Below are 18,615 nucleotides of genomic sequence, written 5' to 3' on the forward strand. Positions count from 1 at the left end.
ATCGGGGCCCCGAATCGGCTCCCGACAAGTCTGAAACCGGCGCGGATCGGTACCCTGAGTGCATACGTGGCCATGCCGGAACTTGTCAAGAAGAGCCATGCAGGAATTACGCCCCTCGTCAACTCTCATAAAGGAGGAATCGACACTAATGATGAATGAACAGTGGCGATGACTAGGAATGAATGGTGATGATAGTGATGAGGAATGAATGGTGATGAATGAGGACTAATGAATGATGACAGTGGTGATTGAATGATGAATGATGACATTGGTGATTGAATGGTGATGAATGAGGAATGATGTGTGATGATACAATGATGAGTTAGTAGAATATTAGTGGCATTGTCCTTGGGAGTGACCTGCCACAGAAAATCCACACCTAGTTGAGAAGCTACACATATAACTATAAACAACATTCACTCGAGCAACTTCTCGTAATTACAAATCTGAATGAATAATGTCTTACAACATGCATCCTACTTAAAGCATACGTGATTGTGTTGAACTTGTATTTACAATATCTTAATTTCGATGAGACTACTTTGGGAATTAGGCATAACTTGCTATTTATTCTTATAGTTCTCCTTGTCTACCATCTTTATGGATATGAATTGTGCATTTGTAGATACATACCCATATGTCACTAATTCTTTATTTTGGTAAAACTTGATTAATGTACAAATCTCGCTAAAGTGTATCATATCAATTAACATAACAAGGATTTGCTTGTTTTCAATCATGTAGAAATACTTATACTATTCAGTCTAATGCCTACTTTATACTTGGCCCTTGTAGTCAGCACAAACCCATGTGTATAATACACAACCCTATCACTTCTTAGGATACTAATAGTACATTAGGTTTCATGTTACTTGGTTGGGTTTTTGTCACCTTAGGTGTTCATCAATGCCATCACTTTGCAAAGGAATTGTAATTAGGGGTAAAAGGGCTTGCTTAGTTCCGTCACACATTCCTTTAGTTTCACAAGCATTGTTGTTGATGTTTACCAAGGTGTACACTAAGTCGCTCAATTTGATTGCATTAGTATACTCTAGGATTGCACTCCTCCATACATCATTGTACTGGACCATTTCTTGCACAACAATTCCTACTCAATATAGAACTCCTAACAGCCAAACTGATCGACCATATACTATTGACAAAGATTTGAAGATCCAAAATATGCCTACACCACTCCATATTATTTCTAGTGCAAACATATGACTTTACATGGGTTAGAATGTAAATATATATATTACATGGATTAGAATGTAAATACATATATTACATTGCTAAGATTTGAACTTGTATTTGAGACTTCAAGTACATCAAGGTGATCTTGAATCTCCGAGTTAACTATGAAACTTTGCCTCATGGCTACCATGCAATAACATGTTGAGCTCCACGACAACATCTCTCATTTGAGGTCTCATGTCGGGGTTGTCATCTGTGCATCTTTCCGCCAGTTGAACGACCTATTTATCATAGGATTATCTTAGAAGGAAAAATGAGAGACGAAAGCAAAATTCACGGAAATTTTGAAAACTGCATTGTTCCTCAAAGATGCCAAACATATTTAAATGCTACTCACTAATCCCCGAGGATGTTTCAAAAACATGATGTTAGCCAAATACCTTCCAGACAGCTTCCACAGGATAGTCAGTGTCCAGAGCTGGGTCTACTAAAGATTTAAACTTCTCAGCTGCATTGGCTTCTTGTAGGACTTCCTTAAACTGCACACACATAAATACATATAACTTTGTATTTAACCTAGTGCTTTGATGAATCATTCTTTTTGGTTTCTATGATAAGTCTGTTACCAGAAGAACAAGTTGTATTTTTTCATCAGTGTCTTCATCAGGATGATCAGTAATTGCTTCCTTTCCTGACACCATTTGAAACAGAATAACTCCAAATGCATAAACATCTTGTTTTATTGAGAACTTCCCAAACTGAGCAAACCTACAAGAAACATCGGTGTACAAAATAATTAGTCTTCTGGGGAATATACATATATATTTCCTGCATATGCCGAGAAGATACCTCTTTAAACACTTTAGTGACACCAGTGTTTCCTTGTAAGATTGAAGTAATGGGTTGGTAGCATCATTGAGTCAACTTGCCAAAATTTAAAAAAATGTGCAGATACATCTTGTTTATAAACGTTCTTCTACGCGTCACGATATAAAACCCTACCATGCATGCTCCTTGATTTTTTGAGACTAGATTACTTCTCATTCAGATAGTGGATAAAAATCCACATGAATCCTTGACATGTGGGAAACCCCGTTACATTGAATACCTAGAACTGCATTGGAAGAATAGAAAAATGAGAAGGCACATTTGTTCAATAATATACATTGGTATGTCACAACAGGAGGGAGAAAATACAGAGATCACTCGTTTTTACATGAGGAGAAAGTTTCTCTTTATAAAGGCCCAGATCTGGCCGTTGGGCTAACGAGCTGTTGGAGCTAACTAGCCATTGGGCTAGCCGTTACAACTTTTAATCATTCTCAACATTCCCCCTCAAGATGGGTGAAAAAAGAAATCCACTAAGCCCATCTTGTCACACAATCTAGTAAGACCTACTGGCCCAAGTCCCTTTGTAAGACAATTTTCTAGTTGATGTTCAATAGAAACATGACTCAATTTTAATATTCCATTATCAAGCTTCTCCTTGATAAAGAATCTGTCGATTTCGATGTGCTTGGTCCTATCATGCTGTACCGGATTGTTGGCAATACTGATTACTGACTTATTGTCACACCGCAGCATCATCTGATTTTCTTGATTCACCTTTAGTTCTACTAGGAGAGTTCTCAGCCATAACATCTCCGCAAATCCTACAGCAATAGCTCTATACTCTGCTTCGGCTGTTGACCTTGCTACTATTGACTGTTTCTTACTTTTCCATGAGACCAGATTGCCCCCAACAAACATGCAGTATCCTGATGTGATTTCCTATAATCAGCACAACTGGCCCAATCAGAATCACAATAGCCCTCAATGTTAAAATGACCATGTTTTCTAAAGATCAATCCCTTCCCTAGGGCACCTTTGAGATTGTTGAACAACAAATTGTTAATCCACAAGAAGGAATACGCTGAAATACGCAACTCGGAAATACAGAAAACAGTGTACACAGATTTAACGTGGAAACCCTGAAACGGGAGAAAAATCACGGACAACAAAACTTCACTATACAATGGATATACAATGGATATACAATGGAGAGGATTACAACGCTCTCTGTATGGAGTGTATCAGCCTCACAGGGCTCTTGGCGTCTGCTGTTACGAACACAGCTATGGCGCCGCTCTCTCTCTCTCACTTCTCTATTCTTTGTACATACACTATTCTATTCTGCTCCTCATCGCTCCTCATGCACCTACTACACATGCCCTAAATGTATTTATACTCATACATCATATGGGCTATTTGCAAATGTAGCCCCTACTACACATCACTATTATTATTATCTATAGTTATAGTAATAATAATCGACAGTTAATAAACCAACTATCTACTGTCGACTCTCGGCACTCAACCCGAATAATCGGCTCCTCCTTGTCTTCGACTATCGGCTCTTCTAGGCCCGAACAGTCGGCTCTTCTATTCCCAATAGAGATATCTCAGAATATGGTAAACAAAATCCATATGATCTTTCCTTGGATCATGCATGTAGCGACTTACCACACTTACTACAAATGAAATATCTGGACCGGTGTGAGTCAAATAAATCAGCCCACCTACCAATCTTTGATACCTTTCACGATTAACTTTCTCTCCTACAACTTCAATTAGCTTGATCTTTTGGTTGATTGGAGAAGCTACGGGCCTACAACCCTACATTCCAGTTTCTGTGAGAAGATCTAATACATATTTTCGCTGAGATAGAACAATTCCTTCTGCTCCACGAGCTAGCTCAATTCCAAGAAAGTATCGTAGCAATCCTAAATCATTCACCTCAAACTCTTTACACAATTGCACCTTCAGTTGGGCAATTTCTCCTTCATCATTACCCGTGATAATTATATCATTCACATACACAACAAGTAATGTAGTATGCTCCTTGTGTTGTCGGAAAAACACTGTATGGTCTGCATTCGTCTGTTGGTATCCCATACCCATCATAGCCCTTCTAAACCTCTCGAACCAGGCTCGAGGAGATTGCTTTAGTCCATAAAGCGACTTCCTAAGTCTGCAAACCTTACCTACTATTTGAATTGTATCAAAACCTGGGGGGATATCCATGTACACTTCCTCCATCAACTCTCCATGAAGGAATGCATTTTTTACATCTAATTGATGTAATTTCCAATCCGTATTCACTGCTAAGGAAATAAGCATTCTAACAATGCTCATCTTCGCTACAGGTGCAAAAGTCTCATCATAATCAACACCATATGTCTGACTATATCCCGTAGCCACCAATTATAAACACCCATTTGCACCCAACCGACTTCTTTCCTGGTGGTAGTGACACAATCTTCCAAGTTTTGTTCTTCTGAAGAGCTATGAGTTCTTCTTGCATGGCTGCTTTCCACTTTGGATCTTCTTTAGCAACTTGCCAACACTTGGGTAAAGTGACAGAGTCTAATGATGCAATGAATGCTCTATGTGTAGCTGATATGTTAGAATAAGAGATAAACTGAGCAATATCATGAGGAAAACCATAACGATCAGGAGGGACTCCTACATTACTGCGGGAGGTCCTCCTAACCTCTATAGGAGAAGGAGAGGAAATCATGTCACCTGTGATTTCTGGGTTTGGGAGTTCTATAGGTATTTCAGAAGTCGAGGCAAGTCGGGACATGGAACTTGATGGCACAAGTGGCACTGAAAACGTGTTCATATTTCCTTCTTTCTGCCTCCTCTTCCGTGTATACACCTTTAGCTCCCCCTCCGCTTGAGTCTCAACACATATAGGTTCCTCGTCTTCTTTTCCTTCGTCTTCCTTATCTCCTACGCTCACTTGTTTCTCAGCTGATGTAGGGATCAGCAAAGGACTTGATCCCATTTTTAGCAACCTCTCACCATTATCTCCTTCCCTTATATTTTCAGTCTCAATTAAGTCATCAAAGGGTGAAGTTACCTCTTGTTTATAATATGGCTCCGACTCTTTGAAATGCACATCCATGCTCACAAATAATCTCTTCTCTACTGGACTCCAACAAACATAGCCTTTTTGTGTAGCAGAGTATCCCACAAATACATATTTCGCAGCTCTAGGGTCAAGTTTTCCTACAGATGGTCTACTGTCCTTTACAAAACACACATATCCAAACACTTTCAAAGGAAGGATTCCAGAGTTATTCCGTTGCAACAACTCACATGGAGACTTCCACTCCAATACTCTAGAGGGCATTCAATTGATCAATGCAGCAACCATCAAAACTGCCTGTCCCCACAGCTGCTGTGGAACATTCATAGAAATCATCATGCTTCTTGTTACCTCTAGAAGATGTCTATTCTTCCTCTTTGCTACTCCATTTTATGTTGGTGTATATGGGCATGTAGTTTGATGTTGTATTCCTTGATCTGAGAGGTATGCCCTAAATGTAATGTTAGCGTACTTTGTTCCATTATCAGACCTCAACACTTTTACTACTGCACCGTATTGAGTTTGAACTGCTCTATGAAAATCTTTAAAACAAGCAAATACTTCATTCTTTTTCCTCATTAAATATAACCAAGTCACACGAGAGAAGCAGTCAATGAAAGAGACAATATCAATATCCATTAATAGAACTTGTGGAACGATTCCCAAACATCGGGGTGTATTACATCAAATGCATGGGAACTCCTATGACCTGAACTAGCATATGAGCTTTTAGTAAGCTTACCAAATTCACATGCATCACAAACAAGTTTTGTTTTATCAGCCTTTTCAAAAAGGTGTGGATACACCTGACTCAAAACGCCATAAGAGGTATGTCCCGTACGTTGGTGGTAAAGTATCAACAAGTTCTCATAACTCGTTTTAGATCCCCTTACATCTGTTCCTTCTAGCATAGATGCTAATGCTGAATCCAGACCTTCACGATCCAAATACCATAGTCCACTATGCCATGTGCCAGTCCCAAGTCTCCAGCCTGTCCCTTTCTCCTGGAATATCACCTTGGGAATATCAAAAGAAACAACACATTTTAGTTGGTGTATGATAGAATTTATTGATAATATGTTTACTTGGAAAGATGGAGCATGCAACACATTAGACAATGTCACAGAGTCCGTACATTTCAATGTACCTATACCAACTACAAGTTGTGTTGTACCATCAACAATTTGAATGCCCTCTGGCATTGCTAAGTGGGTATAAGAGGAGAATTCACTAGCATTACTCGTCACATGCCTAGATGCACCAGAATCAATTATTCATTCTAGTGTAGAGGCAAGCGTATTTGTGTTGCTAGTGCTTGTAGCCGAATAAGCATAGGTGGCAACGTTACCTCTTGACATGAATGAAGTATCATCTACGGCTCTTTGCTTCCTCCTAAGTATTTCTAAGAGAGCTTCATCCTCTTCAGTGAACACCACCTTAGTTCCTTCCTCTTCCTCTGCTACCATCAGGTTTGCTTGGTGACCTCCTCTTCTACCTCTTCGGCCCCCTCTACCACGATCTCGAGTTTGTTCATGTCCTCCATATTCTCTCTCCTTAGATGGTTTAGGGCAAGCATTCTTTAAATGACCAGCTTCACCACAATTGTAGCATTTTCGATTTTCACTTCCGCATGAATTTGACACCATCAATGCCTAATTGTACCCTTGGTAGTCTGGTGGTGTCAGAGAGCAGCTTCATTCTACTCTCCTCCTGTATCATAGTTGCAATTGCCTCAAGTGTGGGAATTTCAGCCTCGGCTAGAAGAACTGGCCTTCTTTGATCAAACGATGGGTTGAAATGTTTCAAAAATTGCATATTTCTTCTTTGAGCAGGAATTTCCTTGCTCTTACATTGAGGATCATTGCACACTGTCAGAGGCGAGAAATGATCATATTCTGCCCATAGACGCTCCAGCTCTATGGCATATTCCTGAATCATTCTATCTCCCTACCAGACAGCATCTATCTCCTGCTCGATTTGAAATACTCTCATGTTATTTCCCCTCCCATCATACGTCTTTTGCAATTTCTCCCAAATCTCCTTCACACTTAAAATTCCATCAACGGTTGTGGCGATTGATGGAACCATGGAGTTGAGAAGCCATGTATACAAAGGCATGTGGGTAGCTCTCCATGCTTTCCATTCACTACTCGTTTTAACAGGAGGTTCTTTCTCTTCTCCTGTTAGGTAGCTGTCAAGGCTTCTCCCTGCCAAGGCACCCGTAATCCGGCGTGACCAGCTCAAGTACGTGGCTGGTCCATCGAGATTGAACTCAACTGGGAGGAGTTCAAGTCAAGGTGGTGGTTGTGTTCCTATCACACCTCCATATGCTACAATCTCAGCCTGCTTTATGTATTTCACCAATGTTTTCACCTCATCCTCGTTCAATTTTGAGAACACCTCATCCATCTTCTCAACTTAGCCTATCTCTGCTCTCCTCTTCAGACTTCTTTTCTCAAGTCACCTCTCAATCACATAGCAATGACATCCCAAAAGGAAAAGCCCCCTTTCTTCTCTTGGATGCTAGGACAGTGCTGTTCCAATTGCTGTCATACAAGCTGAGGGGTGGAGCTAGGGTTTTGCAGAGGGGTGGATCTATGTTCTGATACCAAATAGAAAAATGAGAAGGCACATTTGTTCAATATATACATTGGTATGTCACAATAGGAGGGAGAAAATACAGAGATCACTCATTTTTACATGAGGAAAAAGTTCCTCTTTATAAAGGCCAAGATCTGGCCGTTGGGCTAACTAGCTGTTGGAGCCAACTAGCCGTTGGGCTAGCCGTTATAGCTTTTAATCATTCTCAACAGGAAATGAAAACAATAGCTCAAAATGTCTAAAGAAAAGAATGAGGCTTGGTTCACAATGCCAGTGTACCTTGCCTAGAAGAAATTCAGGAGGCTCGTGCTTTAATATGTGACACCACATACTCCCACCAAACTACGAAACCATCCGCTTCCAAACTGAAAAAATCCGGGTGATTGCTTGACGGATATCTTCTTGTATGATCTGTGTCATTTCTTCCACTTAAGTTTGGCTCTCACTTAGGTTTCGTTTGGTACTTTTGAGGTCCATTATGCCCCAATAAACGTTTGTGAGTCTTGAGTGCCATTCTTCAACCAGATCAGAGTTTGTTTTGCCGCAAAACATTCAACTACATGAATTTCTTTCACTAACACAATGTTGACTCAATTACAACCCTTATCTGCAAAAATCTTGAGCATCGAGTCTCATATGTCACATTTTACCTCTGAGTGCTCATTTTTCAATCACATTAGAACTTGCTTTCCCATATTATTCAGCCATGATCTATATCCCTAAACACCTTTCTTTACCTGACATGATGCAGGCTCTCAATTGCAACACTTATCGGTAACATTCTCGACCATTAAGTCCCGCATGTGATTTTTTACCTCTGAGGGTGATATGATAATCTATGTGACTACCGAGATAATAACAAAAGAGTGGACTCAAAATGCTTCCAAACGATCACCATAGGTAAACCTCAAAGAACAGAGTACTCTCACAGAACTCAGCACCCTTGTAACATATGAAGATGTACTCTCACTAGGAGGGGGAGTACTTGGTAAAAATTTTGTCGGATAAGTGAACTCGAATTCAACCAATAGTGCTACAACTGTTGTCTCAAATCTTCTTTTCAGAAACCCTTGTAAGCTTGCACAAAGGCTCTAACACCTGGTAAGAAAATAGGAAAATAATAGAGAATGGAGGCTTAAGAAAATGATATCATCATAGGAAGGAGATTTTGCCACATTACATTCAGTAGTTCCTTGAGAATAGGCTCCATGTGTCTAATAACAAAGCACCAAGATTTATTTCTATTCACACTAATTGACACCAGAAGATTCCTACTTTTTGTATGATAAGGTGGTATTGTTCATGAAAAACAAATCCACTTTATTTTCTATCTGTTGGACTGAAGTGCTATTGATTCAACAAATATCTGCACCCAACTTACATTGCTGAACTCAACTTTAAATCATATTTTTAATGAACTAAAACTAGGCTACCCAAGATACGATCACATAAACAGTCCACATACCATATGCTAGCTTGGTAAAATGAAGTACCAGAACATTATGACAAATAATAGCAAGGCCTTGGACATCAGAAAATGGTGTTGAGTTAAGAGTGTCTATTCATAAGCCCTCAAACATGGTTCCTGAATGGAATGTGAATCTAAAATTGGTCTACTCATAATTAAGAGATGTTTCTATTGAAACTGAGACAAGACAACAGAAAATAGAATCACTCACTCAGGGGGCAAATATCCACGTGTTCCCGTAAACCCCGTTGTTTTGGCTGTGCCATTACCATCTGGATGCATAAGGCTCGTGAGACCAAAGTCTCCAACCTGTACTCGAACGTAGGAGGAATATCAGTGAATGTGCAATTGTTCATTAGTCATTTCTAGCATTTGTTGCGCAATATTTTGAAGGATGCATGACAAATCCACTTTGTGGCATGAGTATTTGCAGAAGCTTTGTTAGGAAAGTCAATCAACCTTGGCATGATAATTCTTGTCGAGAAGAATATTGCTTGGCTTTAAATCACGATGAATGTACGTTCTACATGTATGATCATGCATGTATTCAACACCCCTTGCAGTATCAAGTGCTATTCGGACACGTCTGTCCCATGGCATTGGATCAGTTCCTAAAAGCCAATCGAGAAAACATTACATCAAAGAAAAACCCATCATAAAACTAATCCAAAAGCATTCAATGTATTCACAGTCATTCTTACTAGATCGTAGATGATCAGCTAATGTTCCATTCTCTATGTACTCGTATACAAGAAATAGAAAATTCAGCTCCATACAATATCCAACTAGACCAACCTATTACAAGAAAAAGTGACAAAATAGATTTAAGTTTATGTACGTTTTTTCCAATTTTGAAAGAAGAAGATGAAGTAATTCACCAAGTTTGCATGGTGTACAGTTGAAAGAATCCGGAGCTCATTCATAAACTCTTTTTCGTTTGTCCTAGCCATTTTTTTTATGGCTAATTTCTGCAAAGAAGTCCCATTTAGAATAGTACCTTGGTCCTTCATTCACACAAATTCAAAATATCCCGACTAAGAGGAATGAATTAAGTACTTTAACATGCTAGTTAAACATTCTAATGTTTGGCATCATACAGGGATGTTAGTATGTAACTGCTAAATGCTCATAAGCCAACACAAAGAGAAACATTTGATGCTGAATTTAAGAACCTTTTAATTTGCATTGAATTTAACTATTCTTTAAGAGACAATCATCTTGTACTCAACTTAACATAAATGCTTTTATTCATTTTTGATAAAAAATTAAGAATCTCTTTCTCTGGAAAATAAAGTTGCTCCAAGTTGCTCCAAGTTGCTCCACTTTATTATGTAGATGATGCATATTTTAAACTTGCTTCACTTCAGTGTAGAAAAGATGGATTGTTGGAGAAATAGAGTTTACAAAAAACTGAACTAATTTTGAAACTTTAATGACTAACATAGTTAACTATGCATTTATCTTGGCCACACCAAAAGTCATTGAGAACAATGTGTGAGTAAAGAAACATGATCATCATTAATTAGGTTTCATTTTGATTTTTTCATGACCTGGGAGTACGAGATCCATATGGAAGAGGAGTACCTATAGTGATCAATAAATAACTTCACATTGCAATGTCAAACTATAGTACATTCACAGCATATCATATAAATCTGCTTCAAAATCCCCTTTGGATCTATGTTGCTAGAAATCCTGTGCATTTGTCTACAAACTGCATAAAATTCTTTGCATATAGCACAGTTGAATAACTATGTTAATAAATGCTGTGCATATACATGATGTGTATCTCCCTAGTCATCATGATTCTACCCTGAATTCCATTGATTGGATCCTAGTATTTCTGCTGCTGCTTTGTTTCTGCTGGATCAGCCATAAGCCTCACTTCCATCGATCCTTGCGTCAGTCAAAGAATTGCCATGGGAAGCCAATTGAAGTTATCGTTAACAACCAGAGGCCGAAGGTAAGACTCAAGGTACTCTTTTGTTAAGTTTGGCTTTCATGGAAGCTTTAACAGTTTAGGGATTGTTTGCAGCTCAAGTACTACCATTTGCAAATTTGTTCGTTTGATTTGTTTCTATCACAAAAAAACATTAACAGTTGGGATCCCTACTCACCACTGACCATCCCCAGCTACCCAAACGTCCATGGAATCAGTACTAAATGGTTTCTTTTTCCAGAAGGGGAGGGTTCACAAGAATTGTTGCTTCACCTATTCAATGACTATACCTATTTATCTGAGTCTCTTAGAATAATTATCTCAAAATATTTCTTGTGCACGATAGCATATTGTGACATATGGCTTTGGTTTCATTAATGTGGGGGAAATAATATTATAAGGGGACCCTTGATAGTGCACATGGGTTCCTGATATACAATGGTTTCTCACAACAGTCAAGATTAAATGCTTTGACATGTTGGAGCCTCACAATAGTCCTGATAAACTCGATGTGGTCTTTGTCCCATCTAACTGAGACAATAAGGTGAAGGATGGATGCCAATATGCTAGGAATGGGACTGGAAATGATAGATACGAGTTTACTTGAGAGACAACTGGTGTGTATAGTTGTTGAATATACAATTGCATCCTTACACATCCCTGACGGATATTGCACAAGGGTTATCAATTCATTGCTTTATGCAGCCACAAATGCCTCAATGCCTTTTCCCACACCATGGTTGGCAATGCACCCATATATGGTAGAGCCACAAAAAATTGTTGGTATGATGAGTATCGTGATACTAGGAGAAATTGCAATGAGTGACCTGGTGATTCGTACTCATAAACAAGCAAGAGCAACCCTCAAACGTCTTGGCAGGAGAAGTGATCATATTTGGCTAAATTTGAAGCAGAAGTCTACCAGTTGTTCCTAGGAAAAGAATGTAAAAGAGCATGGGGATTTTTTAATGAGAGCCAATCTAGCACAGAATTGACCTCACCTCAGGCTTGCTATGATATGCAAAGCCACTCTACGGTGAGAAATGCCATTGATAAGTTACAGTTTGGAAGGGCCCAAGATTGTGATGGATTGGTTGCTGAGCTATGCCATTGACAGCACATATCTTTAATAGAGCCATGTGTGAAGGCTTCCTACTAGCTGGACAGAACATATTATTGTAATGATCTGCAAGACAGGAGATCCCAAGATACCTAGCAATTATATGTATCATGATTGACCATTGCTTGGTTTGATCCTAGAGTCAGAACTAACGAAGGTGATGGTGTTAAACAGCAGTTAAGCATGAGAAATGAGATAGAAACCAGAAATTTTGTTAGGAGGGGAAACAGAGGCATACACAATCCTGCACATATCTTGGAGTAAAATTCACATGGCCTCAGTTCTCCCTACATCAGGTTTCTTGCGCTTGACTTTCTCATGGTTAAGCAGCCCTTGGTGTTCTTGAAAGACAATATGCACACACACACAATTTCAAGAACCATAAACAAAATTGTGGTTGTTTGATACACTTGTAACAACTCTTCTGTATAGAGTAGAGATTTAGTACCCAACGTTTATAGGGCACATAATTGGAGAAACCTTTAGTCTCAAGGAGCAAAGCATCAGTACTCCATGATATATTCCAGACAGAGACTGAGCTCCCATCTCCATGATATATTGTAAGCCATTATTCTGATCAGTGACTTGTATAGAATAGAATACATATTCTATCGTCCATGCGGAGGCCAATTTTGACCTATGGGACCAAATCAAAATATCATCTTGTATGTGACACCTTCCTAAACAGGGGGATTACTACTCTGTAGTGAAAAATCTCAAAGTTAAAATAATGCATGCACATATGTGCTCACCTGTCTTGGTGGAAATTTGTCACATTATCATGCCCATCTAACAAGTCATCATATTTCTCGCCAATTACCTTACACAATGAGCATGTTATTAGTAAGTGATATTCATCCTCCACTAGGTTTTCATTGCATACCAAAGTACTCAAGACTAGAAGTTATGTCATAAAAAAACCCTCCTGAATATGAAGATAATCATTGTTGGTATGTGGAAATGCAAGAATGGCTCAGTCACATGGCATAAGTATAAACATATCACTCCCATTCTAGTATAGCTTGGATTGTCCATAACTGAACATGACTAAAGTTGAAAAGAATAGGGGGATCTGAGGTGACATCATTAAATTGGATGATAAAAGAAGATTGATCAGCCCTACAAAATCTTTTGCTAGTAAGATGGCCCACTATAAGGCACTTCTTTCACACACGTGTAATGGACTTATCATGAAGCCTTCTTATATGGATATAAATCTGTTTCACACACTTCATTTGTCTGTCTGTCTGTCTGTCTGTCTGTCTGTCTGTCTGTCTGTCTGTCTCTCTCTCTCTCACACACACACACACACACAAAATACATAGTGCAACTTCTAGAAGGCCATGCCAAAAAGGTGCACATTTTTTAACAACGTACATTTAGTTCCATTTATTTTGGTTTGTTGTTCTCAAAGACAAGAAAACATTTAAGGTGCGGTCTCTTGTTCAGTCTTGTAGGCAATTTACATATAGATAGGATACTTCAGTATATCCACCAACCTGTCCATTCCTTTCACCATAATAAACAGTTGCAAATCCACCCTGTCCTATCTGATTGGCAACACTGAAGTTATCAGCAAGTGCAGCGAGGTCATTATGGGAAAAACAAATGCAATGCTCATCCATTAAATCTCCAAGTTTTCTCGATGATGAACTAAAAGTATTTTGGATAGGTTCTGAGAAAATGACACCAAACAAACACATAAATACACATATAAAGATGCAAACATTCTCCTTTGGGAGACATTTGGTTACAAACAAGCATCTCACCAGATTTTTCGATGTCTATTAGTTTGTTATCTTCATTGTACTGATCATAACCATTTTTACTAGATCGTGCTTTTCGGTGATAAACGAAAATACCAAATCCTAGAATAGACAAAATGAAACAAGCTCCTCCTATCACAGCTCTGAGAATAATCTTTCTTTCAGACTTATTTCCTGTTTAGGAATATAGGATGTGTTAAACATAAAAGTTGATGTAGAAGAATGCTTATCGGGACCTCTGTTTTCATAAAAAACTGTTATAAAGAAGCTCACCAGCTGAAGAGCCTGCACTGAAAGCCAAATTCAAAGGTATACACTAAGCCTCCTCTTTACAAAATTTTGTCACAAAAGTATGTTTGGTTTATGTATATTGAGAAGAATAGTTCCTACCTTGATATGTTATAAGGTGGATATTGGCCGGTGCTATCTGCATCAGAAAATTGTTACAACCAAACTCATCAAATCCGCATGATTAATTAAGAACTCAAGTTCATAGGCATCCAGACTTCAGCTCATGTTCAGGAAATTTCCTTCCATACACATATACATATACATATAAAGGAGAAGAAAATGACTTACCATTGGACGGTATGAAGAGAATGGAGTGGACCTGGAGAGGGTTGAATGACACAGAGGGGTTATAACTCTGGATCAAATCTGAGGAGATGTTGAACTGAGATGAAATTGAAGAGAGGGTATCATCGAGCTGAGCTGAATAAGTACCAAATAGCCCATACTTGTCTGAAACTGAAGGATCTCCGCAAGAACAATTGATAGGGATGGACAAATTTTCATTTTCTTGCAAATCGAGGAAGTCCTCGTCAGGGTTAGCCGATTGGATCAGAGATGAAGAAGTGAGGTTTCCATAGATGATTTCTGCAATAGTCTCTAATTCATCAGTTTGCGTTGTCGTGTATGTGAATGTGTGTCCTAAGGTCCCATTCTCGCATTTGCAATTGAATGGGATCCGGATGAGTTCACCTACATGTACACTTGTAACATCGGTGATGTTGTTTAGGGTTTGTATCGAAATCCATGAATCAGAATCGAACCGATTGGCAATGTCGGAGAGAATGTCAGTAGATGCCGCAACATACAAGGCTATGGCGTTGCAACCCGCTGTACAAGCTGCAAAACACGAAGTAGGAGGGAAGAAGGAGGAGGAAGAAAAACAGAGTACAAAGAAGAAGTGGAATTTGTTGTTATTGTGATTGAGGAGGAAGTCCATGTACATGTACATAGCCATAGCCATGACCTGGCCTGGAAAGGGAAGGATTAAGATTTCATAATTTCTAATCTCTTTTCTATCCATCCACTCTCAGAAAAAAACAATCTGTCTGTCTGCAAGTCAAAATCATGTGGGCTCTTTTTTACTCTTAACATGTCCATATCCATGGCCATGGCCTGGCAAGGGAAGGATTAAGATTTCATAATTTCTTATGTCTTTTCTATACATCCACTCTCAGAAAAAAACAATCTGTCTGTCTGCAAGTCAAAATCATGTGGGGCTCTTTTTGACTCTCTCAACATGTCCATATCCATGGACCATGGCCTGGCAACTGGCAAGGTAAAAAGAGAAGATTTCATAGTTTCTTTATCTCTTTTCTATCCATCCACTCTCAGAAAAAAAAAACAATCTGTTTGTCTGCAAGTCAAAGCCATGTGGGCTCTTTTTGACCCAACAATGGAGAACTCGAGATGGGCTATCGCGAGCGAGCGTTATATGCTAGCGGAGATCTTCTATGGAAGGGGTTGGATCGGATCGGATCGGCCTGGCCTGGTCTCATGTATTAGTTGTTGGATGCTTCGCAAAGGTGTTGCAATATTTTCTATGGAGGGATCAGATCGGTCTCCTCATGTAGTAGTTCGTAGGATGATTTGCAAAGATGATGGGAGATCTTCTATGGAGGGATCGGATCGGTCTCATGTATTAGTTCATACGATGATTTGCAATGGTGTTGGGAGATCTTCTATGGGGGTGATCGGATCGGATCAGTCTCATGTATTACCTATACGATGATTTGCAATGGTCCTAGGAGATCTTCTATGGGGGGATCAAATCAGATCAGTCTCATGTATTACTCGTACGATGATTTGCAATGGTGCTACGAAATCTTCTGTGCAGGAATCAGATCGGATCGGTCTAATAACCATAATTAGGTAAAAGGCTTCTATAAGTGTGCATGATAGGAATGTCATTCTTGCACGACTTGAGCTTTATTGTCATAATGTTTCAAGTTGCACGAGTGGACATGCGTCGTGTTTCTATACAAGAGTGAAGCTGAGGTTGAGGTTACGTATCCAATGAAATCTCGCTAGGTTTGCAACCAATGGAAATGTGGCAATGTTGTGCCAGCTACATAATTCAATGATTTGTTCTCCATGCCCCCTTCGTCTATGTTCGATCTCAACCCTCATTCTCTCTTGCTTCTTCCTCTTTTTGTAGGCTTATTCTCTCTCTCTCTCTCAACATTTTATATTTGAAAAAACCTATTTCTGATTAGAACAACTAATGAGAAGCCTATTTTTTATTAAAAGAAATCCCAAATGAGAAACCCTAATTTCTTATCCAAAACCAAAAACCCTAGTTTTTTATCCAAAAACACCCACAAAAATGGAAAACATAGTTTCTTATCCAAAAAACCCCGTAAGTGAACAACCTTAATTTCTAATTTCAATTATCATAATTTTAATAAAGCTCTTCTAGGAATGAAGCTTAACTTGCCTTTTATTCTCATGGCTCTCTTTGGCTAGTTACAAATTCAATATATCCATGGGTAAACACAACCTTAAAGTGTATACCGGAAACATAATGCTTCTGGTTCTTGAGTGTATTTGGTAATTAAGTTGATGCATATTAAACTTTTTAGTTTCAAGAACAACTTTGTGTAAAATGTTGCGGACACAAAGTTGTTCTTGAAACTAAAAAGTTTAATATGCATCAACTTAATTACCAAATACATTTTAGATGGATTGCAAAAGGGGAAGGCATTAGATATCTAGGAATGTGGATTGGTGTAGATATTGACAAAAGAATTCAATTGCAACAAATTCAAAGTAAAATTTGCAACAAAATCCATATCTAGTCAGGGATGAATTTATCATTAGTTGGCAGGATCATAGTAGCTAACCATGTGCTCTTGTCTACTATGTGGCATGCGGTCTCAGTGTGGATGTTTGACAAACATGCTATTCGTATTGTTAAAGCGTGTATTAGGGGCTTTCTATGGGTGGGGAATAGGAAAGACAACGCGGCAGCCTAAAGTATCATGGTCTACGTTGATTCTTCCCAAAAGTAAGGGGGGTCTAGGATTGATAAACTCTGGAGTACAAAGTCAATCATTGCTATGTAAGGTATTGGTAAGGAGCTTGCTGCCCGGAAATGAGTTATGGAAAACATTGATTTTTAATAGGAGCATTCTTTGGAGTCCACGACTTGGTGGACAGTGGAAGCCACATAAATCATGGCTCTTTTGTATGGACTTAAAGCTTAGGAAATCTAATTGATTGGCTGATCGCACATGTATGTCAATGATGAAGGCGTGGGATATGCTCCGTGGGCATCTTAGGCGTATAGGTCCAAGTACTAATGCTGAATGGATGCACCAACCCCTCTTGTGGAACAAGACCTTAAAGTCGACCGAGGGGAAGATGCTTGGCCAGCACAAGGGTATGTCGTGGGCTATATTGCATGGTATTGGCATTCAGTCAATGGCAAATTGGATACAGTTGTCCCCTAGTAATCAGGATAAATTATATGAAGATGCGAGAAAGTTCAGAAATGGTAGGAAGATGCTTGATCTAGTCGATAAAGTTGTTTGCTCTATTCCTATTAGTAATGGGGACGAGGGTGAATGGTTTGGACAATGTGATGATGCCGGAAAAGTTATCAATGCCAAGGGTATAGGAAAGAATGGGAAGATCATCCAGTTGGGATTTGTAGTTGCAGGTGCTCGTTGGTCCCCGATTAGAATTGTGGCACGAGATGGTAAGAAATGGAAGGTGAATCCATCAGTCGCTGAGGTTGAGGAGGATTGGATCTGGTATGTAGTTGAAGGCAAGCCACTTGAGTGTTTAGAATGGGATCCTGTAGAATATGTGCGGAGGGACAAAGAAGGTAAATCACATGGTTTCTTTGACTTCTCAACTCGCTTGGGTAGGCATTTATGCTTGCATCGTGAGAAGTGTGCCAACAAATGGACCCATGTAGCTGTTGATTCGGTCTTTGTAGATAAAACCAGGAGCATGATATGGAACTCTTCCCTCCCCGAGAGGGTCAAGGTGTTTTTTTGGCTAATCACCCATCGGGCTGTTCCAACCGGAGAGTGGTTGGGGAAAAGGGGTGGCATGAGTAACTGCAAGGCCTGTGGAGCGAGTTTGGAGGACATTGCACATTGTTTATGGAGCTGCCCGCGAGCCCAAGAAGTTTGGAAGAGGAGCTTAAGAATTCTGGCTCGATGCGGGGTTGAAGTTCAAGTATCAAGTGCAGCCGTTGTTTGGTTAGCTACTGACTTAGCTGCATGGTTTCATGGGTGGAATGGAAATAACCCTACTTTAAAGGTGGCGAATGGTACAGTTCAGGCTGCAGCTCAAGGAGATTCATTCTTCATACAG

General features: G+C 39.3%; 1 protein-coding gene across 2 annotated transcripts; it reads right to left on the reverse strand.

The window, feature by feature from the left end:
• Window positions 1-1,014: 1,014 nt before the first annotated feature.
• LOC147854964 (chitin elicitor receptor kinase 1-like) lies at window positions 1,015-15,268 on the reverse strand. Of its 2 annotated transcripts, none has more exons than XM_087330922.1 (12): window positions 14,581-15,268; window positions 14,392-14,428; window positions 14,275-14,291; window positions 14,005-14,175; window positions 13,735-13,910; window positions 10,055-10,144; window positions 9,878-9,971; window positions 9,636-9,787; window positions 9,388-9,485; window positions 1,821-1,962; window positions 1,635-1,733; window positions 1,015-1,475 (listed from the first exon to the last, which is right to left on the reverse strand). In XM_087330922.1, the coding sequence occupies exons 1-12, from the start codon at window positions 15,251-15,253 to the stop codon at window positions 1,353-1,355; spliced, it is 1,872 nt and encodes a 623-aa protein (XP_087187048.1). In that variant the 5' UTR covers window positions 15,254-15,268; the 3' UTR covers window positions 1,015-1,352. The 2 variants fall into 2 exon arrangements, with proteins under 2 accessions (XP_087187048.1, XP_087187050.1); XM_087330924.1 differs by having other exon boundaries at window positions 14,275-14,286; window positions 14,581-14,723.
• Window positions 15,269-18,615: the final 3,347 nt, after the last annotated feature.

The sequence above is a fragment of the Azolla caroliniana genome, unplaced genomic scaffold, assembly GCF_043228905.1.
Source record: "Azolla caroliniana isolate FFs.n. ecotype wild unplaced genomic scaffold, voAzoCaro1.0.p SCAF_15, whole genome shotgun sequence".
Lineage (NCBI taxonomy): Eukaryota > Viridiplantae > Streptophyta > Polypodiopsida > Salviniales > Salviniaceae > Azolla > Azolla caroliniana.

Bases quoted from the DNA above. Each gene is read 5' to 3' on its own strand.
- LOC147854964 (XM_087330922.1), bottom strand. From the start codon at position 15,253: ATGGCTATGGCTATGTACATGTACATGGACTTCCTCCTCAATCACAAT. The intron at 13,911-14,004 runs GTGAGATGCTTG...TCATTTTCTCAG, and splicing joins AATAGACATCGAAAAATCTG to AACCTATCCAAAATACTTTT. The intron at 9,972-10,054 runs GTGAATTACTTC...TTCTTGTAATAG, and splicing joins CTGTACACCATGCAAACTTG to GTTGGTCTAGTTGGATATTG.